The sequence below is a fragment of the Lithobates pipiens genome, unplaced genomic scaffold (assembly GCF_037356315.1).
Source record: "Lithobates pipiens isolate NorthernLeopardFrog02 unplaced genomic scaffold, aLitPip1_a1.2 Scaffold_22, whole genome shotgun sequence".
In the NCBI taxonomy this organism is placed as follows: Eukaryota; Metazoa; Chordata; class Amphibia; order Anura; family Ranidae; genus Lithobates; species Lithobates pipiens.
In genome coordinates, this window is record NW_027507784.1 from 112,227,736 (window position 1) to 112,248,998 (window position 21,263).

Here is a 21,263-nt window from a genome sequence, read left to right on the forward strand (position 1 = left end):
CATCTGAAATTTGTTTAATTTTAAATTATGGTGGTCTACACGACCACTTGTGTATATATATGTTATTCTATATATATATATATATATATATATATATATATATATATATATATATATATATATATATACATTTTTTATATATATATGGTTCTTTTTGTACCTGCTCACTTCTAATTCGTTTTGTAGAATTATATTTTTTTGGTATAATTAATAATTACTATATAGATTACGACATCTACATCTAATAAACAATGACACCAACAAAATGAAAACGAGACGAATATCCTTTGTCTAATACATGAATAGACATTTACTTCCAAAACAATGGCTGCTCTCACCATTGTAGAGACATATATTTAGTCTCCAAGAAAATGGCTGCCAGCGCTCTCTGTATTATAAGTCATAAGGATTAGTCCTAGTCATTGTTTGGGCTTGTATAGCAAGCGGTGTGTTTGCTATTTAGATGAAAATTTCTTTATTATTAATTTCCACCATTATGGGCTTTGAGTCCTCGTTCTGTGTCCGTTTGACCGTTTGCTCTTTCTGTAATGTGTCTCTCGAGCATGACGCGATATGCAAATGAAGGGCGGGGTATACCCGCCCAGTCCTCTCAAAAAGCCACTTCCGGCCGCTATGAAAACATCCCAGTTGAAGTCACTGTGTGACGTAACGCGTAGGAAACTGGAAGTGACGCCTACACCCGAGCGACACGCTCGTCGGTCTGTTTTGCTGTGCGCTCTGTCCCTCTCTACCTTTGTGAGTAGTTTGCTATTTGTTTAATAAAATCGGTATTATTTTAATCTACTACACTATGGTGGACTCTATCTATTCCTTGAGTGTATATCCTGATAGTATCCACTGAGGAATTTGATGGTTGACGGTGACGCTAGAGAAGTGTGAAGTTCCCCCCCTGTCCATCTCCCGAATTCAAGTGTTCCTTATAAAAGGCTATTTTTGCTGTATACCTTACAGCAGTAAGGTAATTACCTGGTGTGACCAGCACTAACACGTGAAACCCACCTGAACGGAGAGAGTTGGCTTGGCACTGTGAACATATAACTGCACTATTTTATTTGGTTGTGATATTTCACCTTAATATTCACGATTGGACTATGTATGGGTCACTCTGATTAAACCCAATTGTTTTTTTTGGATTTTTTTTTTATTTTTTTTGCTGTATGCACTTTATTACTCTATATTATATGTTTTATCACAGCACCACTGTCGTTGATATTTTAATTACTTGCATATTATTTTGAAGTTTTTTTTTATATTTTGGATATGCTCTGCACAGATGCACTTTGTTCTATTTTTTCCCTGATATTATTATTTTTGATTTATTAACCACTTCAATACAGGGCACTTTCGCCCCCTTCCTTCCCAGCCCAATTTTCAGCTTTCAGCGCTCTAGCGCTTTCAGTGACAATTGCGCGGTCATGCTACACTGTACCCAAATGAAATTTTTATCATTTTGTTCGCACAAATAGAGCTTTATTTTGGTGGTATTTATTCACGACTCCGTTTTTTATTTTTTGCGATATAAGCGCAAAAAAGCGGAAATTTGGAAAAAAAAACCTATTTTCTTTTTTCTACTTCAATAAAAATCCAATAAAATCAAATTTTGTCATAAATTTAAGCCAAAATGTATTCTGCTACATGTTTTTGGTAAAAAAAAATCCGTTAAGTGTATAATAATTGGTTTGTGTGATCACGGACATATGTACGCAAATGATCATGTACATATGTGTGCAGGTGATCACGTACATATGTGTGCAGATAATCATTGGGACATGTGATTTTAGTGGGACATATGTGGGGGACATGTTTTTATTATTAGGGACATGTGTTTTTATTATTTGGGGACATGTATGTTTTGGGGACATGTGTGGGGACATTGTGTTTATACTGTGTGATGTGTTTACTGTGTGGTGTGTTTACTGTGTACACTAGACTGGTGATCAGTGAGTAAAAAGCTGTAAAAAGCAGCCCATACTCACTGATCAGCAGCCGGCTGCAGCGATCTGCTCTCCTCTCCACAGCGATGACTTCTGTGTGAGGAGAGGAGGAGCCGATTGCCTAGCAACCGGCTGTTTGTTTACATCACATGACGGCCGTGATTGGACACGGCCGTCATGTGATCAGGAGGGCCAATCACAGAGCCCTCCTGCCGATCTGAGATGCGCCGTGTCCGGGTGACACGGGCGCATCGGGATCGCGCCGCTGCGCGGGCGCGCGCGCGCGCGATCCCGCTACTCCTGAATGACGTTCCTGAACGTCATATCAGGAGTAGGCGGCTCCCACCCGGCCGTATATGTGCATTGGCCGGGTGGGAAGTGGTTAAGCACGTTTGCACTTTGTTTTTAATTATTATTCACACTATCATATCTTTGACACTTTTAAGATATAGATTGAGTATTTAGTGGCCGTAGTTTTATTTTAGGATGCGCAACACCCCTTTTAATTCTATTCACAGTATACACCGAATATTAACACATTATGACAAGCTAACCTTTTAAATGGAGTCCTCCATTGGCTTGCTGTCACCGCTGCCAGTGCTTCCGTCTTCACCCAGTCTTCCTTCTGGGTTTGCAATCTCTGGCCATTTCAATGGATGGACCTCAATTAAATCACTCCCATGAATGTGCACAGGATTCATGATCGTGCCACAGCACTCGCTGTGCCCTCAGTGTGCCCTGAATGCAGAGCTGCTCTGTATATGCTGGTGACATTACCAGCTGCAGCCACAGTGAATATCTTCTAAATGGCTCAAGTTTAATAGATATTTATAGCACCTAGAGGTAAGCTTTATTTTGAGCTTACCTGTAGGTACAAGTTGAAAAAAAGACTACTACCGCTGTAAGAGGGGATAGGATTACAATATACAAATATATCAAAGGTGACTTCAGTACCTGTAATAAATTCCTTACTCTAAGGTCCCTAAAGACTCATGACCATGATCTGAGGTTATAAGAAAGGAGGTTTAATCGTAGATTGCACAAAGAGTACATTACTATTAGAGCAGTAAAAATGTGGAACCCCTTCCCCATGAAGTGATACTAGCTGAGAGTGTTGACAACTTTGCCAACAAAAAACTTTTAGATGTATTCCTATATAGGTCATGCATGACAAGCATACCCCTACTTACCTGAAGTTTACCTAATGAATTTTCACCACATATTTAAATTATTACTGTTATTGGAAGGTACATCACTATTTCACGTAATTCCAATTATGTGAATCAGTGGTCAATTTTCCAAAAACAGAAATTATGTAAATATGTGGTGCAAATTCATCAAGCATACACCACACACTGTAATATAAATAAAGATTGTTTAGACTTTGGTGGGTAATGTGACATAGGGGTGTGCTTGGCATGCCCTATATGTGAATATCCTATGATCTTGATTCCTTTATGTAGAGTCTCTGGTTATTTGGCAAATATGAAATCTTTTTTTGAGAATACAATGGCCTATGGAAATTGTTAGATTGAAATCACACACACATACTGTAGGTTGAAATGGATGGTGTGTCTTTTTCATTCTTATAAACTAAGTAACTACCGTATGTAACTAAACATCAGTTTTGGTGAAATAATCATTACCATGTATAATGAAAAGATCTAAAGACCCTAACCTTGCTTTGCTAATAGGTTAATAGGAATTATACAGGTATAATGTAGAATCAAATAATGGAATCAAATAATGGAAACCTACTAGGTGGCACTATGAGACAAAACTATGGGCGCTAAGTGATGTTGGTTGATGTTGTACATTTTATATACTGTAATAAAAATAAGAACCTGAACTGCAGTATTGAAGAATTCAGAAGTCACATGTAACAAGTCTCTTCTTTTTTCCAGCACACTGATCAGGGAATCCCAGGCTTCCTTTAGAGTTGCTGCCATGGCATCATATATTTGGCTTTGGTCTTTATGCTGTTCAGCTGTCTCATCAGCTTGACATAACAGATCACATACTCGGTCTTCTAGAGACTGTGAAGAGAAAGGAACAACTTTCATAAGAAAACAATACAAAAACTAAAAACATTAGTATTGCACCAAATGTGTCACAACCACAGCTTCATTCACAACTTCAAAAAAAGTGTATCTGAAGCCAAAACTTTTATATTTTATTTTTTGTTAGATTAGGCATGTGTTCATCTGACAGTTTTTTTTTTATTCTTTATTAGTCCTGGTGATTGTTGTCCTGGGACCAAAGGTAAAAGGGAAATCCTAAAGTTATATCTGTAACAGAGGAAATTCTTTGAGAAGGTAAAATCTGTTGGGGTAATAACAATTTAAAACATATTTTCCTTACTTTGAAGAGATTTCTCTCATTTCCTGATGGGTCTATGGCAGGGATCTGCAATTAGCGGACCTCCAGCTGTTGCAAAACTACAAGTCCCATCATGCATCTGCCTCTGGGTGTCATGCTTTTGGCTGTCAGAGTCTTGCTATGCCTCATGGGACTTGTAGTTCTGCAACAGCTGGAGGTCCGCTAATTGCATATCCCTGGTCTATGGGATAGGAAGCGCAGGGAAATCTTGCCAGGGGGACATAGATGGCAAAATGGTTTTAACCTCTTACCTGGTCTAAAACTCAAAAACATTTTGGCTTTAGCTATATTTTAAACTGGTTAAATTTCACAATGTGGGCCTTTGACTATTTGCCTTTTTGATTGCATTCCAAAGCATATTTTGACTGATATTCCTAGAGTTTACATATTATTAGCATATCCATACAAACTTACAGTGCTTTATTTTATTTATTTTACTCCATTATATAGAGGTGACATTTTCCACAGAGATTTATGGAGAACTCTGTACCTTAAACCATTTATATTAAGCCCAATGTCCAAATTAATTTACAGTTTTTTTTGCCCCTATCACATTCGGAAATACACTTTAGGGCAAAATACCCCTAGATGTAAACTAACCTACTGCTAAGTTTTTGGAGTGTGGAGGGACACCAGAGTTCCCTTGAATAAACCGATGCATTTCCTGGTAAAAGTTAATGGAATCGTTCACAAACAAGACGATTACATGCAGTAGTTCAATAATTAGATAGAAAAACACATTTCCAATATGTAAATTTTTTACTGCTGCCTACTGTATATCATTGGGGAAATGTCACCTTTCCACCTTTCCCTGTGATACACATCCTCAACAGACATAGCCAGGGAGGCAAGATCCCTTCTAGAAGCTGTCTCCAATTATTTATCCTCTTTCTCAGCACACAACACTAGCACCATTTACTGGCCAGGTCAGAATAAATATTCCTAACCCAATACACTCCGGGGTCAATTCACTAAGAGTTAAATAACTGCCCAAAAAAGGCGGTAAAATAACATTTGCGGTAAATCAGTTTTGAAAGTATAATTGACTAAGAGTTTTGCATTAAATACCAAATGCGGTATCTGTTAGATTTAGCAGTAAGTACCGCATTATTTAATGAGGTAATTTATTGCATTGAGCTGGTTGCTAAGGAGCAGGCCAGGAAGCTGGCCACCGCATCTATAACAACGGATGACTCATCAGCTGTCAGTGGGTTTCCTGCTGACAGCTGAATGTAAAAAAGAAAACATGCCAGCAATTAAAAATAATGAAAAAAAGACCAGCATGCCCCCCCCCCCCAAATCCATAGCAGACCCTTATCCGAGACCCTCTGACAGCTGATGAGTCATCTGTTGTTAAGGACGCGATGCACTCCTTAACAACCAGCTATTTGTCAAAAGAACAACATGGGGCCTCTCTGGCAAATACCGCATAATCAGTATATATTTGTTTTGTGAATTGGACTTTATTTACCGCATGCAAAAAAAAACCCCCCTCTATCTTCTATCTCTATCTACTGGAGAACACTCCCCAGTAGCAAGTAGAAGGAAATAATGCCCCTGGGTGTAAGAGAAACCTAACGAACCCAAAACTCATAAACAAAGCTCAGGCTGTCTACAGCCTAGTTGGAAGCAATAAACTTAGATTAGGGATACTCTAGCGCAGTGATGGCGAACCTTGGCACCCCAGATGTTTTGGAACTACATTTCCCATGATGCTCATGCACTCTGCAGTGTAGTGGAGCATCGTGGGAAATGTAGTTCCAAAACATCTGGGGTGCCAAGGTTCGCCATCACTGCTCTAGCGTAAAGTGGTTGTAAAGACAGAAGGTTTTTTACCTTAATGCATTCTTTATCTTTATAGACTAACCACTTGCCGACCGCTCCATAGCCGAAAGACGGCTACAGCGCGGTCGTGTTTTTCTGGGTAGGCGTCCATGGACATCCTCCCAGAATGTTGCTCTCACGCAATCCCATGGGTTGCGCTCTCGCAAACATCTGTGACTAGTGATGGACGAACTTCCGACGGGACGTTTCGCGAACGCGAAATGCGAACGGACCCAAACGTTCGCGAAACCGAACGTTCGCCGCGGGCCCCATTGACTTCAATGGGAGGCGAACTTTGCAAACCTTCATGTCGAATTTGCGGCCACGTGGTAATTATTAGGGGGTAAAACGTAGTCCCACCATCTGGACAATGACATAATACATGTATGAGGTGAATTTGGGATCGATAACTACAAGCATTTTTATTTTATTTGGGAAATTGTTCTAACAATTCAGGACTATGGAGCTAATGAAGGCAATGGAGGAGAGGGAAGGTCAGGGACCAGGGTAGGCAAAGAAGAGGGTGCAGGAGATGATCACCAGCAGCGTGACATACCGGAATGACACATGCACCGTGATAGAGGCATCTGACAGCAGCACCGTAATACAGAGCACTGACAGCAGCACCGTGACATACAGCGCTGACAGCAGCACCGTGACATACAGCGCTGACAGCAGCACCGTGACATACAGCGCTGACAGCAGCACCGTGACATACAGCGCTGACAGCAGCACCGTGACATACAGCGCTGACAGCAGCACCGTGACATACAGCGCTGACAGCAGCACCGTGACATACAGCGCTGACAGCAGCACCGTGACATACAGCGCTGACAGCAGCACCGTGACATACAGCGCTGACAGCAGCACCGTGACATACAGCGCTGACAGCAGCACCGTGACATACAGCGCTGACAGCAGCACCGTGACATACAGCGCTGACAGCAGCACCGTGACATACAGCACTGACAGCAGCACCGTAAGCAGCCCCAGGAGGAAGTCAGCACAGCACAGGGATGGTGTGATCCCCTCATAATAAGAACCCCCAGGAGGAAGTCAGCACAGCACAGGGATAGTGTGATCCCTTCATAATAAGAACCCCCAGGAGGAAGTCAGCACAGCACAGGGATATCATAAGCAGCCCCAGTAGAAATATGACACCGCTCAACCTCTTCAAAGAGGAGGGTAGGGGCATATAGTACGGTGTGCTTTTTTGGGTCAAGGAAGTGAGCCAAATGAATTAAGAAGGTCTGTGTGCTTGATTAAAAAAATAGTTTATAGACATATACATGGTCTACTGGTCACATGTGTTGAATTCCTCCGAGATCCATGCCTCATTCATTTTTAGAAATGTGAGGTAGTTAACACTGTGGTGAGCTAGGCGAGTACGCTTATCGGTCACAATCCCCCCTGCTGCGCTGAACGTCCTTTCGGACAGGACACTGGATGAGGGGCAAGCCAACAGTTCGATTGCAAATTGGGCAAGCTCTGGCCAGAGGTCAAGCCTGCCCACCCAGTAGTCTAGGGGTTCATCACTCCTCAGAGCGTCCACATCGGCCGTTAACCCAATGTAGTCGGACACCTGACGGTCTAGGCGTTCCCTGATGCTGGATCCGGATGACACCTGTCGATGGGTCGGCTGAAAGAATGACCTCATATCCGAAGTCACCAACACATCTTCAAACCGGCCTCTTCTTGCAGGCGCTGTTGGATTGGTACCCGCAAATCCTTCTCTGGGAGTGGGAATTGCTCCTCTGCCAGCGCACGCAAAAGCAGAATGCAGCATTTCTCGAAGCAAGGCCTGGAAGTGCTGCATTCTGACAGCCCTCTGCGACGGCGGTAACATTTCCGCCATTTTGTGTTTGTACCGGGGGTCTAAGTACGTTGCCACCCAGTACTGGTCCTTGACCCTCATGCTTTTTATACGGGGGTCCCTATTAAAACACTGGAGCATGAAGGCCCCCATTTGCACTAAAGTGGAAGCGGTGTGGTGGCCTGGCTCCTGCTCATCATCCAGGATAATGTCGTCCTCTTCATTCTCCTCTCCCCATCCTCGCACAACAGGGATCCCAGAAAGGTTTAAAGCATGCTCTTCTTGCTCCTGCTCATCCGCCCCGGCACCATCCTCCTCTGACTCCTCATCAGACTCCTGTTGTTGACTTGTCTCAGATAGAGTAGCCCCCCCTGGGAATTCATCCAGCATTGCGACTTCCTCATCTTCCCGCTCCTGCTCCTCCACAGCCTGATCAATGACACGACGCAATGCACGCTCCAGAAAGAAGGCATAAGGTACCATGTCACTGATGGCGCCATGGCTGCGACTGACCAGTTTGGTGATCTCCTCAAATGGCCGCAGAAGTCTGCATGTGTCGCGCATGAGCAGCCACTGGCGCGGTGAAAAAAAACCCAGCTCCCCAGAACCGTTTCTTTCGCAGAGTTCATACAGGTAGACGTTAACTGCACGTTTCTGCTGGAGCAGCCTATCAAGCATATAGAAGGTTGAGTTCCATCGCGTCGGGCAATCGCAAATAAGACGTCTGACCGGCAGATGGTGTCGCCGCTGAATGTCAGCAAGGCGAGCCATGGCCGTGTAAGATCTTCTGAAATGGGCCGAGATTTTCCTTGCCTGCCGCAAGATGTCCTGGACCCCAGGGTATTTGACAAGGAATCGCTGCACGACCAAGTTTAAGACGTGTGCCATGCACGGCACGTGCGTGATTTTGCCCTGTTTCAATGCGCTAAGCAGATTGGCACCGTTGTCACACACCACTTTACCAACTGTCAAATTGAGCGGTGTTAGCCACTCATCTGCCTGTGAACGCAAAGCTGAAAGGAGTGCCGGGCCAGTGTGGCTCTTTGCTTCCAGGCACAACAGACGCAGCACGGCATGGCAACGTCTCACCTGGCATGTGGAATAGGTTCTGGGGAGCTTGGGCGGTGCAGTGGAAGAGACGCTAGCAGCGGAAAAGGAGGAGGCAGCTGAGGAGGAGAGGGAGGAGGATGGAGTAGGAGGAGGAGAAGAAGAGTCAGGCCTGCATGCAATCCGTGGCGGTAAAACCAAATCTACACGGGTGCCACGGGTTACATGCTTGACGGCCGTCAGAAGGTTCACCCAGTGGGCAGTAAAACTGATATACCTTCCCTGCCCGTGTTTGCTAGACCACGTGTCTGTGGTCAGATGTATCTTGGCACCGACACTGTGTGCCAGAGATACATTCACTTGCCGCTGAACATGGCCATATAGCTCTGGGATGCCCTTCTCTGAGAAATACTTCCTTCCTGGGACCTTCCATTGTGGTGTTCCAATGGCCACAAATTTGCGAAAGGCCTCCGAGTCCACCAGTTTATATGGCAGTAGTTGGCGGGCTATGAGTTCTGACAAGCCAGCCGCCAACCGTTGGGCAAGAGGGTTATCCGGCATCATCATTTTTTTACGCTCAAACATTAGGCCCACGGAAGCCTGCCTTTTTGCAGAAAAATGTGAGCTTGGCGTGATGGAAGGTGGAGTGGAGGACAATTGTGAGGAGAGAGGAGAAGGAGAAGTAGAAGACGAGGCTGGACGGTGAGAGCCTGCAGTGTGGCTTTGTGTGTTCCGTTGCTCCCACTGGGCTCGGTGATGGCTGCTCATGTGCCTTCTTAAGGCGGTCGTCCCTAGGTGAGTATTGGGCTTACCGCGACTAACGCGTTGACTGCAAAGATTGCAGATGGCAACGCTATTGTCAGCAGCGGACACGTTAAAAAAAGCCCACACTGCGGAGCCATGTGCCGGTGTCCTGGGAGCGCCAGATGTGACCGTACATGGTCGATGACTCGCTCCTGATACATTTGCAGTCTGCTTTGTCCCTGCTGTGCAATGTAAGTCATTGCTGCTTCTCCTCCCTATCTGCTGGTCCATATCTCCCTCTGAACTCCCCTCCTCTTCCTCTCTTGTGGGCACCCACGTGACATCACTAGACACGTCATCATCAACGTCACCTTCCCCACCGCTATAAGTAGAGATCTCGGAGTAGGCAGCAACACCGGGGACCAACCTCCTCCTTGGGCTGATCTGGGTACTGGCGTCAGACTGCTGAGTAGCGCTTGTTGCTACCTCCTCTTCCTGATCCAATACCAAGAGTGGCTGCGCATCAGAAATGTCCTCTTGATATGGATCGGAAAATAATTCCAGTGACTCAAGCGGAAGGTATGTGGTGGTGGTGGTGGTGGTCGTGTTGTTGGTGGTAGTGTCTTTGGGGGTGCACATAGCAGAGAGTGAAGAAGAGGGTGCAGATCGAGAGGATGAGGAGGGTGCAGAAGAGTAAGGCTGAGCGAGCCACTCAACCAAGTCTGGTGCATCCTTTAAAGTAATTGAACGCACCTTCTGCAACTTCCCACTTTGGCTCAAGCCTGTTGCTCCTGCCCTACCCCTACCACCCCTGCGGAAGGGCCTGCCTCTTCCTCTGCATGTCATTTTTTAAATGACCCTGTGACAAAACTCTTAGTCCCTATACCGCTGAAGGACTGCTGCAGTATAGGTGAGCGGTCAGCAGTGGTGCACGTCAACCCTATCTATTGTGGACCTATAGCGGTCCTTACAGAACAGCAGACTGTACCGCACTCAAGCCTATGTACCGTAGCACCCTATACCAAGTTACCAGTCCTTATAAGAACTTTTGTGGACCAAGCAGGTTGTGTATTAGTGTTTAGCAGACTGTACGTCAGTCCCTATACCGCTGAAGGACTGCTGCAGTATAGGGCAGCGGTCAGCAGTGGTGCACGTCAACCCTATCTATTGTGGACCGATAGCGGTCCTTACAGAACAGCAGACTGTACCGCACTCAAGCCTATGTACCGTAGCACCCTATACCAAGTTACCAGTCCTTATAAGAACTTTTGTGGAACAAGCAGGTTGTGTGTTAGTGATTAGCAGACTGTACGTCAGTCCCTATACCGCTGAAGGACTGCTGCAGTATAGGTGAGCGGTCAGCAGTGGTGCACGTCAACCCTATCTATTGTGGACCGATAGCGGTCCTTACAGAACAGCAGACTGTACCGCACTCAAGCCTATGTACCGTAGCACCCTATACCAAGTTACCAGTCCTTATAAGAACTTTTGTGGAACAAGCAGGTTGTGTGTTAGTGATTAGCAGACTGTACGTCAGTCCCTATACCGCTGAAGGACTGCTGCAGTATAGGTGAGCGGTCAGCAGTGGTGCACGTCAACCCTATCTATTGTGGACCGATAGCGGTCCTTACAGAACAGCAGACTGTACCGCACTCAAGCCTATGTACCGTAGCACCCTATACCAAGTTACCAGTCCTTATAAGAACTTTTGTGGACCAAGCAGGTTGTGTATTAGTGTTTAGCAGACTGTACGTCAGTCCCTATACCGCTGAAGGACTGCTGCAGTATAGGGCAGCGGTCAGCAGTGGTGCACGTCAACCCTATCTATTGTGGACCGATAGCGGTCCTTACAGAACAGCAGACTGTACCGCACTCAAGCCTATGTACCGTAGCACCCTATACCAAGTTACCAGTCCTTATAAGAACTTTTGTGGACCAAGCAGGTTGTGTATTAGTGTTTAGCAGACTGTACGTCAGTCCCTATACCGCTGAAGGACTGCTGCAGTATAGGGCAGCGGTCAGCAGTGGTGCACGTCAACCCTATCTATTGTGGACCGATAGCGGTCCTTACAGAACAGCAGACTGTACCGCACTCAAGCCTATGTACCGTAGCACCCTATACCAAGTTACCAGTCCTTATAAGAACTTTTGTGGACCAAGCAGGTTGTGTATTAGTGTTTAGCAGACTGTACGTCAGTCCCTATACCGCTGAAGGACTGCTGCAGTATAGGGCAGCGGTCAGCAGTGGTGCACGTCAACCCTATCTATTGTGGACCGATAGCGGTCCTTACAGAACAGCAGACTGTACCGCACTCAAGCCTATGTACCGTAGCACCCTATACCAAGTTACCAGTCCTTATAAGAACTTTTGTGGAACAAGCAGGTTGTGTGTTAGTGATTAGCAGACTGTACGTCAGTCCCTATACCGCTGAAGGACTGCTGCAGTATAGGTGAGCGGTCAGCAGTGGTGCACGTCAACCCTATCTATTGTGGACCGATAGCGGTCCTTACAGAACAGCAGACTGTACCGCACTCAAGCCTATGTACCGTAGCACCCTATACCAAGTTACCAGTCCTTATAAGAACTTTTGTGGACCAAGCAGGTTGTGTATTAGTGTTTAGCAGACTGTACGTCAGTCCCTATACCGCTGAAGGACTGCTGCAGTATAGGGCAGCGGTCAGCAGTGGTGCACGTCAACCCTATCTATTGTGGACCGATAGCGGTCCTTACAGAACAGCAGACTGTACCGCACTCAAGCCTATGTACCGTAGCACCCTATACCAAGTTACCAGTCCTTATAAGAACTTTTGTGGAACAAGCAGGTTGTGTGTTAGTGATTAGCAGACTGTACGTCAGTCCCTATACCGCTGAAGGACTGCTGCAGTATAGGGCAGCGGTCAGCAGTGGTGCACGTCAACCCTATCTATTGTGGACCGATAGCGGTCCTTACAGAACAGCAGACTGTACCGCACTCAAGCCTATGTACCGTAGCACCCTATACCAAGTTACCAGTCCTTATAAGAACTTTTGTGGAACAAGCAGGTTGTGTGTTAGTGATTAGCAGACTGTACGTCAGTCCCTATACCGCTGAAGGACTGCTGCAGTATAGGTGAGCGGTCAGCAGTGGTGCACGTCAACCCTATCTATTGTGGACCGATAGCGGTCCTTACAGAACAGCAGACTGTACCGCACTCAAGCCTATGTACCGTAGCACCCTATACCAAGTTACCAGTCCTTATAAGAACTTTTGTGGACCAAGCAGGTTGTGTATTAGTGTTTAGCAGACTGTACGTCAGTCCCTATACCGCTGAAGGACTGCTGCAGTATAGGGCAGCGGTCAGCAGTGGTGCACGTCAACCCTATCTATTGTGGACCGATAGCGGTCCTTACAGAACAGCAGACTGTACCGCACTCAAGCCTATGTACCGTAGCACCCTATACCAAGTTACCAGTCCTTATAAGAACTTTTGTGGACCAAGCAGGTTGTGTATTAGTGTTTAGCAGACTGTACGTCAGTCCCTATACCGCTGAAGGACTGCTGCAGTATAGGGCAGCGGTCAGCAGTGGTGCACGTCAACCCTATCTATTGTGGACCGATAGCGGTCCTTACAGAACAGCAGACTGTACCGCACTCAAGCCTATGTACCGTAGCACCCTATACCAAGTTACCAGTCCTTATAAGAACTTTTGTGGAACAAGCAGGTTGTGTGTTAGTGATTAGCAGACTGTACGTCAGTCCCTATACCGCTGAAGGACTGCTGCAGTATAGGTGAGCGGTCAGCAGTGGTGCACGTCAACCCTATCTATTGTGGACCGATAGCGGTCCTTACAGAACAGCAGACTGTACCGCACTCAAGCCTATGTACCGTAGCACCCTATACCAAGTTACCAGTCCTTATAAGAACTTTTGTGGAACAAGTGAGTTGTGAATGTTTAGCAGACTGCAGCAGAAGGGCAGCAGTCAAGTATAATATCCTTTCTATATTTGGAAGAAAGAATATTATACATGTACAAGCCTATTACTGTACCACTGATACCAGTCCTGAAAAGAACCTTTGTGGAACTAATAATAACAGCAAGTCTTTAAAATTACCCTCACTGCCTGACAACACTGCTTCCTTCCTGTCCCTATACAAATTGGCAAAAAAAGAGAACGATTAGTGGTTACTGGAACAGCTCTTTTGTGGACCTTGATAGTAACAGCTAATGATGATGATGATGATGATGATGATGAAAGACTAATCTGGCTGTCCCTGTAGCATACACCGTCCTTTCCCTTTCTCTAAACTAACAAAAGACACTCAGGCTGCTGCAAGAATCAGCAGCACAGCAAACCTATCAACACCTAACACCTATACCAGTCCTGAAAAGAACTTTTGTGTACCAAATAGCTAGTGGTTTATCTCTCCCTACTCCACACAGGAACCTGTCCCTATCTTAACAGAAGAAAGAATGTAAAATGGCCACCGGATCGGGTGTATTTATAGGTTAGGGGGAATGTACAAGTGTCCATGTGCTGTCATGTCTCAATTGGCTGTCCTGTATCACATGATAAACGTGTCACCAAAGGTTAAAGTTCTTGTATACATTAAACACGTAAGTCCGCCGCGGCGAACGACGGAAAAAGGCGTTCGAACGTGCGGACCGCGAATGTCGGAAATTCGCCGCGAAACGACCGCCGGGCGAACCGTTCGGCCATCACTATCTGTGACCGCTGTGTCCCGAAGACCCGGCGCATCATGGATCGCAGTAAACAGGCGATAGTAGCAGCCGTTTACCATGTGTTTGCTCCGTCAAATGATGGAGCGATCACTTGTAAACAAACGCCGGTCATGACGCCAGTTCCTCCTTACCCTCTCTGTACCGATCGGTACAGAGCGAGGGGAAAGGGGAGAGGTGGCAGCACTACAGCTGTGGGCTGGATGTGTAGTGCCCACAGTGCTGCTCAGTGCCAATACTCTCCCCATACTGTGCAATACTCTCCCCATACTGTGCAATACTCTGCCAATACTGTGCAATACTCTGCCAATACTGTGCAACAATGTGCAATATTCTGCCAATACTCTGCAACACTGCAATACTCTGCCAATACTCTGCAACACTGCAATACTCTGCCAATACTCTGCCAATGCTCTGCCAATACTCTGCCAATACTCTGCCAATACTCGCCAATACTCTGCCAATACTCTGCAATAAATTTTAACAGAAACAAAGAATTTTTTTATTTATTTTTTTGCAGAATTTTCAGTCTTTTTTTATTTATAGCGCAAAAAAATAAAAAACCCAGCGGTGATTAAATACCACCAAAAGAAAGCTCTATTTCTGTGAAAAAAAGGACAAAAATTTGATATGGGTACAGTGTTGCATGACTGAGTAATTGTCATTCAAAGTGTGAGATCACCGAAAGCTGAAAATTGGTCTGGTTAGGAAGGGGGTTTAAGTGCCCAGTGGTTAAGATAAAAAGCATTCTGTGTGCAGCTCCCCTCTCAGCCCCCCCTAATACTTACCTGAGGTCCATCTCTACCCATCGATGTTATAGGAGTGTCTCGGCTGCTCAGGACTCCCCTCCTCATTGGCTGAGATAGCAGCGCGGCGTCATTGGCTCCCGCTGCTGTCAATTAAATTCAGCCAGTCAATGAGAAGAGAAAGGGGATGGGGCCAGGCCACAGCTCCATGTCTGAATGGACACACGGAGCTGTGACTCGGCTCGGGTGCCCCCATAGCAAGCTGCTTGCTATGAGGGCACTTAACAGGAGGGAGGGGCCAGGAGAAACAAAGAGGGACCCGAGAAGGGGAGGATCTGGGCTGCTCCATGCAAAACCACTGCACAGGGCAGGTAAGTATGACGTGTTTGTTATTTTTACTTAAAATAAAGAAGCATGAATTTTAGACAGAGCTCAGCAGGGCCCCTGTGTCTGTAGGCCTGGTAAAATATGCTGTCTCTGTCACCCCTGCTGCCAAATATTAGAATATTTTAGGATACCTGGTTCCCATCCTGGTTACCAGAACTTATTAGAGAATATTGCATAAAATATTGTAGCCAACAGAGGGCACTAGGAACTCCAAATGTTGAAACTCCACTGAACTTGCTGAATAGGTAGCACCCCCAAAAAAGGTTATTATTTATGGGGAGGTGTACATTTCAACAAACAAAAAAAACTATTTTTGTGAGTGTTTAATGGCCATCTTAGGTGAAATTAGTATGCTAATGTCAGTAACCTAAATGTAGCAAAACATACAGTATTGTAAATTTTGGCAAATAATTGTAATTATCTTTCAAATAAACAGAACTTCAAAGTGCATTTTACAGCCAATAATTGTTGTGCCAACCCTTCATTGCCCCTCATAGTTACATTTCAAATACCACATTGCTGCAATGTAATCATTGTGGCCTTTACAATGACAAGTAACAGAGCTCGCTGGTGATAAATTAAGAATGTGTTTGTTAGTTGTTACACAGATAACAGTATCCATGCAATAACAATGTGATTAAGTTAAAAATACACCAAAGACACAATTTACCCACAGCAAATCTACAGGCTTGTCACTGGAATAGGGAAATAAAAACAATACTTTTGGAAATGCTCTAAATGTGATTAAACTGTTATTAGAACTTTTTAGGACACATTTTAGCAACCTACAATGGACCTTATGGTGTACCTAAAGCCACAATTGTTTTGTTTTAGAGAGTAGAGTAAGAACAAAACTGAACCCATGTCCAGTTTTTACTGCTATCTGTATTCCCATTAGTGAGATTCACTCGCTCCATTGGTCCTGGGACTGGAGATGATGAAAAATCCAAAATGTAATAGAAAGAAACTCTTCCAATAGGGACATCTGGTCTGGTGGCAACTTTCAACACGTTTGAAGAGATTTCCTTTCACTTTTCATTTTGTCTACAGCACAGGAAATGAAGTGAAATCTCCTCAATGGGACTTAGATGCCAAAAGAAAAAAAAAATTTGATGGTTTTTAACCAAAATATTTTTTGATATACTATGCCACTGAAAAATACACCGACCAAAATTATAAACACCACTTTTGTGTTTGCCCCTATTTATCATGAGCTGAACTTAAAGATCTGCAACTTTTTTTATGTACACAAAAGGCCTATTTATCTCAAATATTGTTCACAAATATGTCTAAATCTGTGTTAGTGAGCACTTTTACTTTGCTGATATAATTCATCCACCTCACAGGTGTGGCATATCAAGATACTGTTAGAAAGCATGATTAATGCACATGTGTGCCTTAGGCTGGCCACAATAACAGGCCACTCTAAAATGTGTAGTTTTATCACACAGCACAATGCCACAATGTCGCAAGTTTTGAGGGAGCATGCAATTGGCATGCTGACTGCAGGAATGTCTACCAGGGCTGTTGCCCTTGAATTGAATGTTAATTTCTCTACCATAAGCTGTCTCCAAAGGCGTTTCAGAGAATTTGGCAGTATATCCGACCGGCCTCACAACTGCAGACCACGTGTAACCACACCAGCCCAGGACCTCCACATCCAGCATCTTCACCTCCAAGACCAGCCACCCAGACAGCTGCTGCAACAATCAGTTTGCATAACCAAAGAATTTCTGCACAAACTGTCAGAAACCGTCTCAGGGAAGCTCATCTGCATGCTCATCAAACAGGTGCAAAAATCACGGGGAAAGTTCAAAAGGAACCGTAGCAATAAAGATTCCCCTGAAGGTAACACTAAAAAACGCATTACCGATAACATCCCAACAGGGAGACCCGAGAACGGTCGGGATCTGCATACAGATGCACAGGAGGCATTTGCATTTGGGGAAGCTCCATGCAAATACCCCGACGACACAGGCACTTCCACATGTGACAAGGGGTCACGCAGTGGGAGAGAAAGGGATGCCCCGATATCCCAAGGGGAACCTAATCGCAATATCGAGGCTATTTGTAACAATGGGATATCTAATAGACATGCTAGGGACATTGTAGCACCCAACCTAGACCCTTTATCATTACATCTCAGGCTCTTTTTCTGTATCCGTCAACAGATTATTCTGGATTGTTTTGTATATGCAATGTATCCCTATACCAATAATTACCCAGAAAAACCATGTGTTTAACTGTCATGCGTTTCAATTGATGTATATTTTACTATAGTTTGCATATTTGCTCCGTTCAGGCTCTTGAGAGAGACTTATATTTACATGACAATAGATGCCATTAAACTTTGAAGAGTATTATGGAATTATACAACTTGATTGGTGAATTCCACCTGGCTTTTTGTGATGGTATGCCCCGACCTGCCATCTACCTCTCTTTTTCCCCCACCCTTGGATCTTCTTCCCCTTCACGAGCACAACCTCCTTTTAATATTTATTTATTTATTTATTTTTTTCCTTAAGAAGATCCGGGGCGGGTACTTAGGGGGTGCCTGGCTAGTCTCGGCTTTTTGACATCGCTTAATATTAATTTTTATTTTATAACAACTTTTTTTCTTCCGGTGAGAACATGTCTCTCTTCCCTCGAAATCTCCAATGGTCCTTTGCCGAGTTGCGGTGGGAGGGAGGGGTTAATATGTCTGCCCCCTGCTCTGACTCCCCGGCAAGGGCAGGAGGGGTTTCTGCCTGTACATTACGGACAGGCCTCTCCATTGGCTCGCCCTCCCCCCTTGTGGTGGGATGGTGGACACACATTCCCTTGCCGGTGGCATCCTCGGACACTTCCGGGCGCGTACCTCGGGCGCGTCCGCTCGTTTGGGCGAACGTGCGTGATATACACTTCGCGCGCGTCCGTTCGATCGAACAGACGTGCGCGACGTTGTGACGCCACGTCTTTGCGACGGAAGTGACGAAATTTCGGGGCCAGTTTCCGGCCTTCCAGGACGCCGGGGCGGCCACACGAGGCTGATCCTATTCAGGCAGCCAACACGTTTGGATACGCCGACTGATTGGTGGGCGTTTGCACCTGCAGCTAATCTCCAGGCTTTATATACGAACCTTCATTCATAGGAGGTGTATATTCATCCAGGAGGAAAGAAACCTGTACCCGTGGTTAGGTGAGCACTTATTTCCCCTTTGTATTTGACCTATACTTGGTGATATACTGCACCAAAACAAGCCCTTTTTACTGGCTGTTCAATATGAGGACTGATCTAAACTAATTTACAGATCGGACTTCAGGAAATACGTTGTAGGGGCTGCGCCAGTTACCACCCGTGGTTTAACGCCTAAGTCGCCGTCCCTCATCTTTACCTTCTGGAACAGTTTTATATCAGGTCTTACAATTCAGGTAATAACCTCACCACCCGCCTGGCTACTCCAATGACGCTAACACACCGGCGCGGTATTTTCCCACACATCACACTCACACACTTTTTTTATATGTATATATTATTATGCACTTGACACTCTTATCGATTATGTCCTTCACCACTGTCACTTAGTTTAGTGCATCTTGTTTTTGTACACTTTCACATGCGGTGTCTTTTTGTTTGTTTGTTGTATGACCCGCACATACTATTACTTACTCATGTTTTCACTTTCTCACCATTCCCTTGCGCACTTTTTCTTCCTCTGTTTAAGCGCACACTCATACCGCTTCCACACAATCCACTTCCCATCACCCTCATTCTTCTTTTCTTTCTCCATTTTTCTCTTTCTCCCGTCCCCCCTTTTCTGTATATTAGAGCTCACACACTGACACACATCTGCACACCCACTCACCCCAGGCCATTTTTTCCCTTTTTTTCTTTGTTCCCCTCTTTCTTAGGCTCCTTGGACTCCCAGGCGTGGTTTCCCTTTTTTCCCCCCTTTTTCCCCCCTTTTCTTTCTCTCTATGTCTGGGTTTTAGAAAGCATGTCATGTGGACAATTGGGCAATTGGGGGTGCAAGTGTGTATATGTATATGTGCACAGGTGCACAACCCCTGGCATACATAACGGGGATATGATACTATTATCCCCATAGTATGTATGCACTCCATGTCTCCAACATTAAATAATCCTTGCTTTCAATTAATTATTTATTTAAGTAATTAATTTTTTGCCACTGTTGGGATTTTGCTGCAGGTGTGACCCGCCATATCTTCGGTTTACCCTTACTTGCACCTACCCCCCCGGAGTTTCCCTCTCTGGGGGGCAAGGTAATAGTGTGACCTCCCGTGAGTCACGTTGGTGGGTGTATGACACTGCCTCTTCTTCCGTCTGGCATCTTGGCAATACATACGGACCAAGCACCACTCAAGATGTGTAAAGGAAATTGAGACATTGCCTTATGGGAGAACTTTTCTTCTGAAGCACTACAATCCATCTTACCTACCTGGAAGTACATTATTGGGTAAACCATTTTTAAATTGATATTGGGTAATCCCTAATATGTATAACACCGGATTTATTTATTCAGTGTAATCTTGTTTTTCTTTTAACAGACCACCACCTCTGAAGAAGACCCCTTCTGGGGTCGAAACGCGTTAGTTTTATGCTCTCACTGTTATCTACTCATACAGTGTAACATAGTTGTGTCTGTTATTTTACTTCCATGTGACATTATATGTACTTTATATACATGATTTTGTCTGTTATCCAAATGTTCAGGTGAAGCTCATGTTTGTTTTTACCAATTATTATTATTATTAAAATACCTTTTATACTACTTCTATTGGCTTCTATTATTGTCTCTTGCTGCCTAAAAACCCCGCTTGTGGGGGAACTAGTTCTATTTGTATCTACTTGGGGTGAGTAGCACCCTCCTAGCTTCTTATAGCACTGTGTTCTTATTTGATTGTTCTGCATGCTCATCATCCTCATTGGGGTCTCGACCTGACTGCAGTTCGTTGTCGCAACTGACATGAGTGGGAAAATGCTCACATTCGATGGCGTCTGGCACTTTGGAGAGGTGTTCTTCTCACAGATGAATGCCGGTTTTCACTATATAGGGAAGATGGCAGACAGCGTGTATGGCGTTGAGTGGGTGAGCAGTTTGCTGATGTCAACATCGTGGATCGAGTGGCCCAAGCGTGGTGATGGGGTTATGGTATGGACAGGCATATACTATGGACAACGAACACAGGTACATTTTATTGATGGCATTTTGAATGCACAGAGATACCGTAACGAGATCCTGAGGCCCATTGTTGTGCCATTCATCCACGACCATCACCTCATGTTGCAGCATGATAATGCATGGCCCCATGTTGCAAGGATCTGTACATAATTCCTGGAAGCTGAAAACATCCCAGTTCTTGCATGGCCAGCATACTCACCGGACATGCTGCCCATTGAGCATGTTTGGGATGCTCTGGATAAGCATATACGATAGCGTGTTCCAGTTTCTGCCAATATCCAGCAACTTCACACAGCCATTGAAGAGGAATGGACCAACATTGCCACAATCAACTACCCCACCTGATCAACTCTATGTGCAGGAGATGTACTGCACTGCATGAGGCAAATGGTGGTCACACCAGATACTGACTAGTTTTCGGACCCCCCTGACCCCCCCCCCCAATACAGTAAAACTACATATTTT

At 45.0% G+C, this 21,263-nt stretch overlaps 1 protein-coding gene across 2 annotated transcripts in view; it reads right to left on the reverse strand.

The window, feature by feature from the left end:
- The window catches only part of CCDC141 (coiled-coil domain containing 141), a 232,130-nt gene that overhangs the window by 147,428 nt on the left and 63,439 nt on the right, over nucleotides 1–21,263 (reverse strand). For both annotated transcript variants that reach the window (XM_077448107.1, XM_077448106.1), the window contains exon 3: nucleotides 3,800–3,991. In XM_077448107.1, coding sequence (XP_077304233.1) covers nucleotides 3,800–3,991 — 192 coding nt within the window. The remainder of the gene's footprint in view (nucleotides 1–3,799; nucleotides 3,992–21,263) is intronic.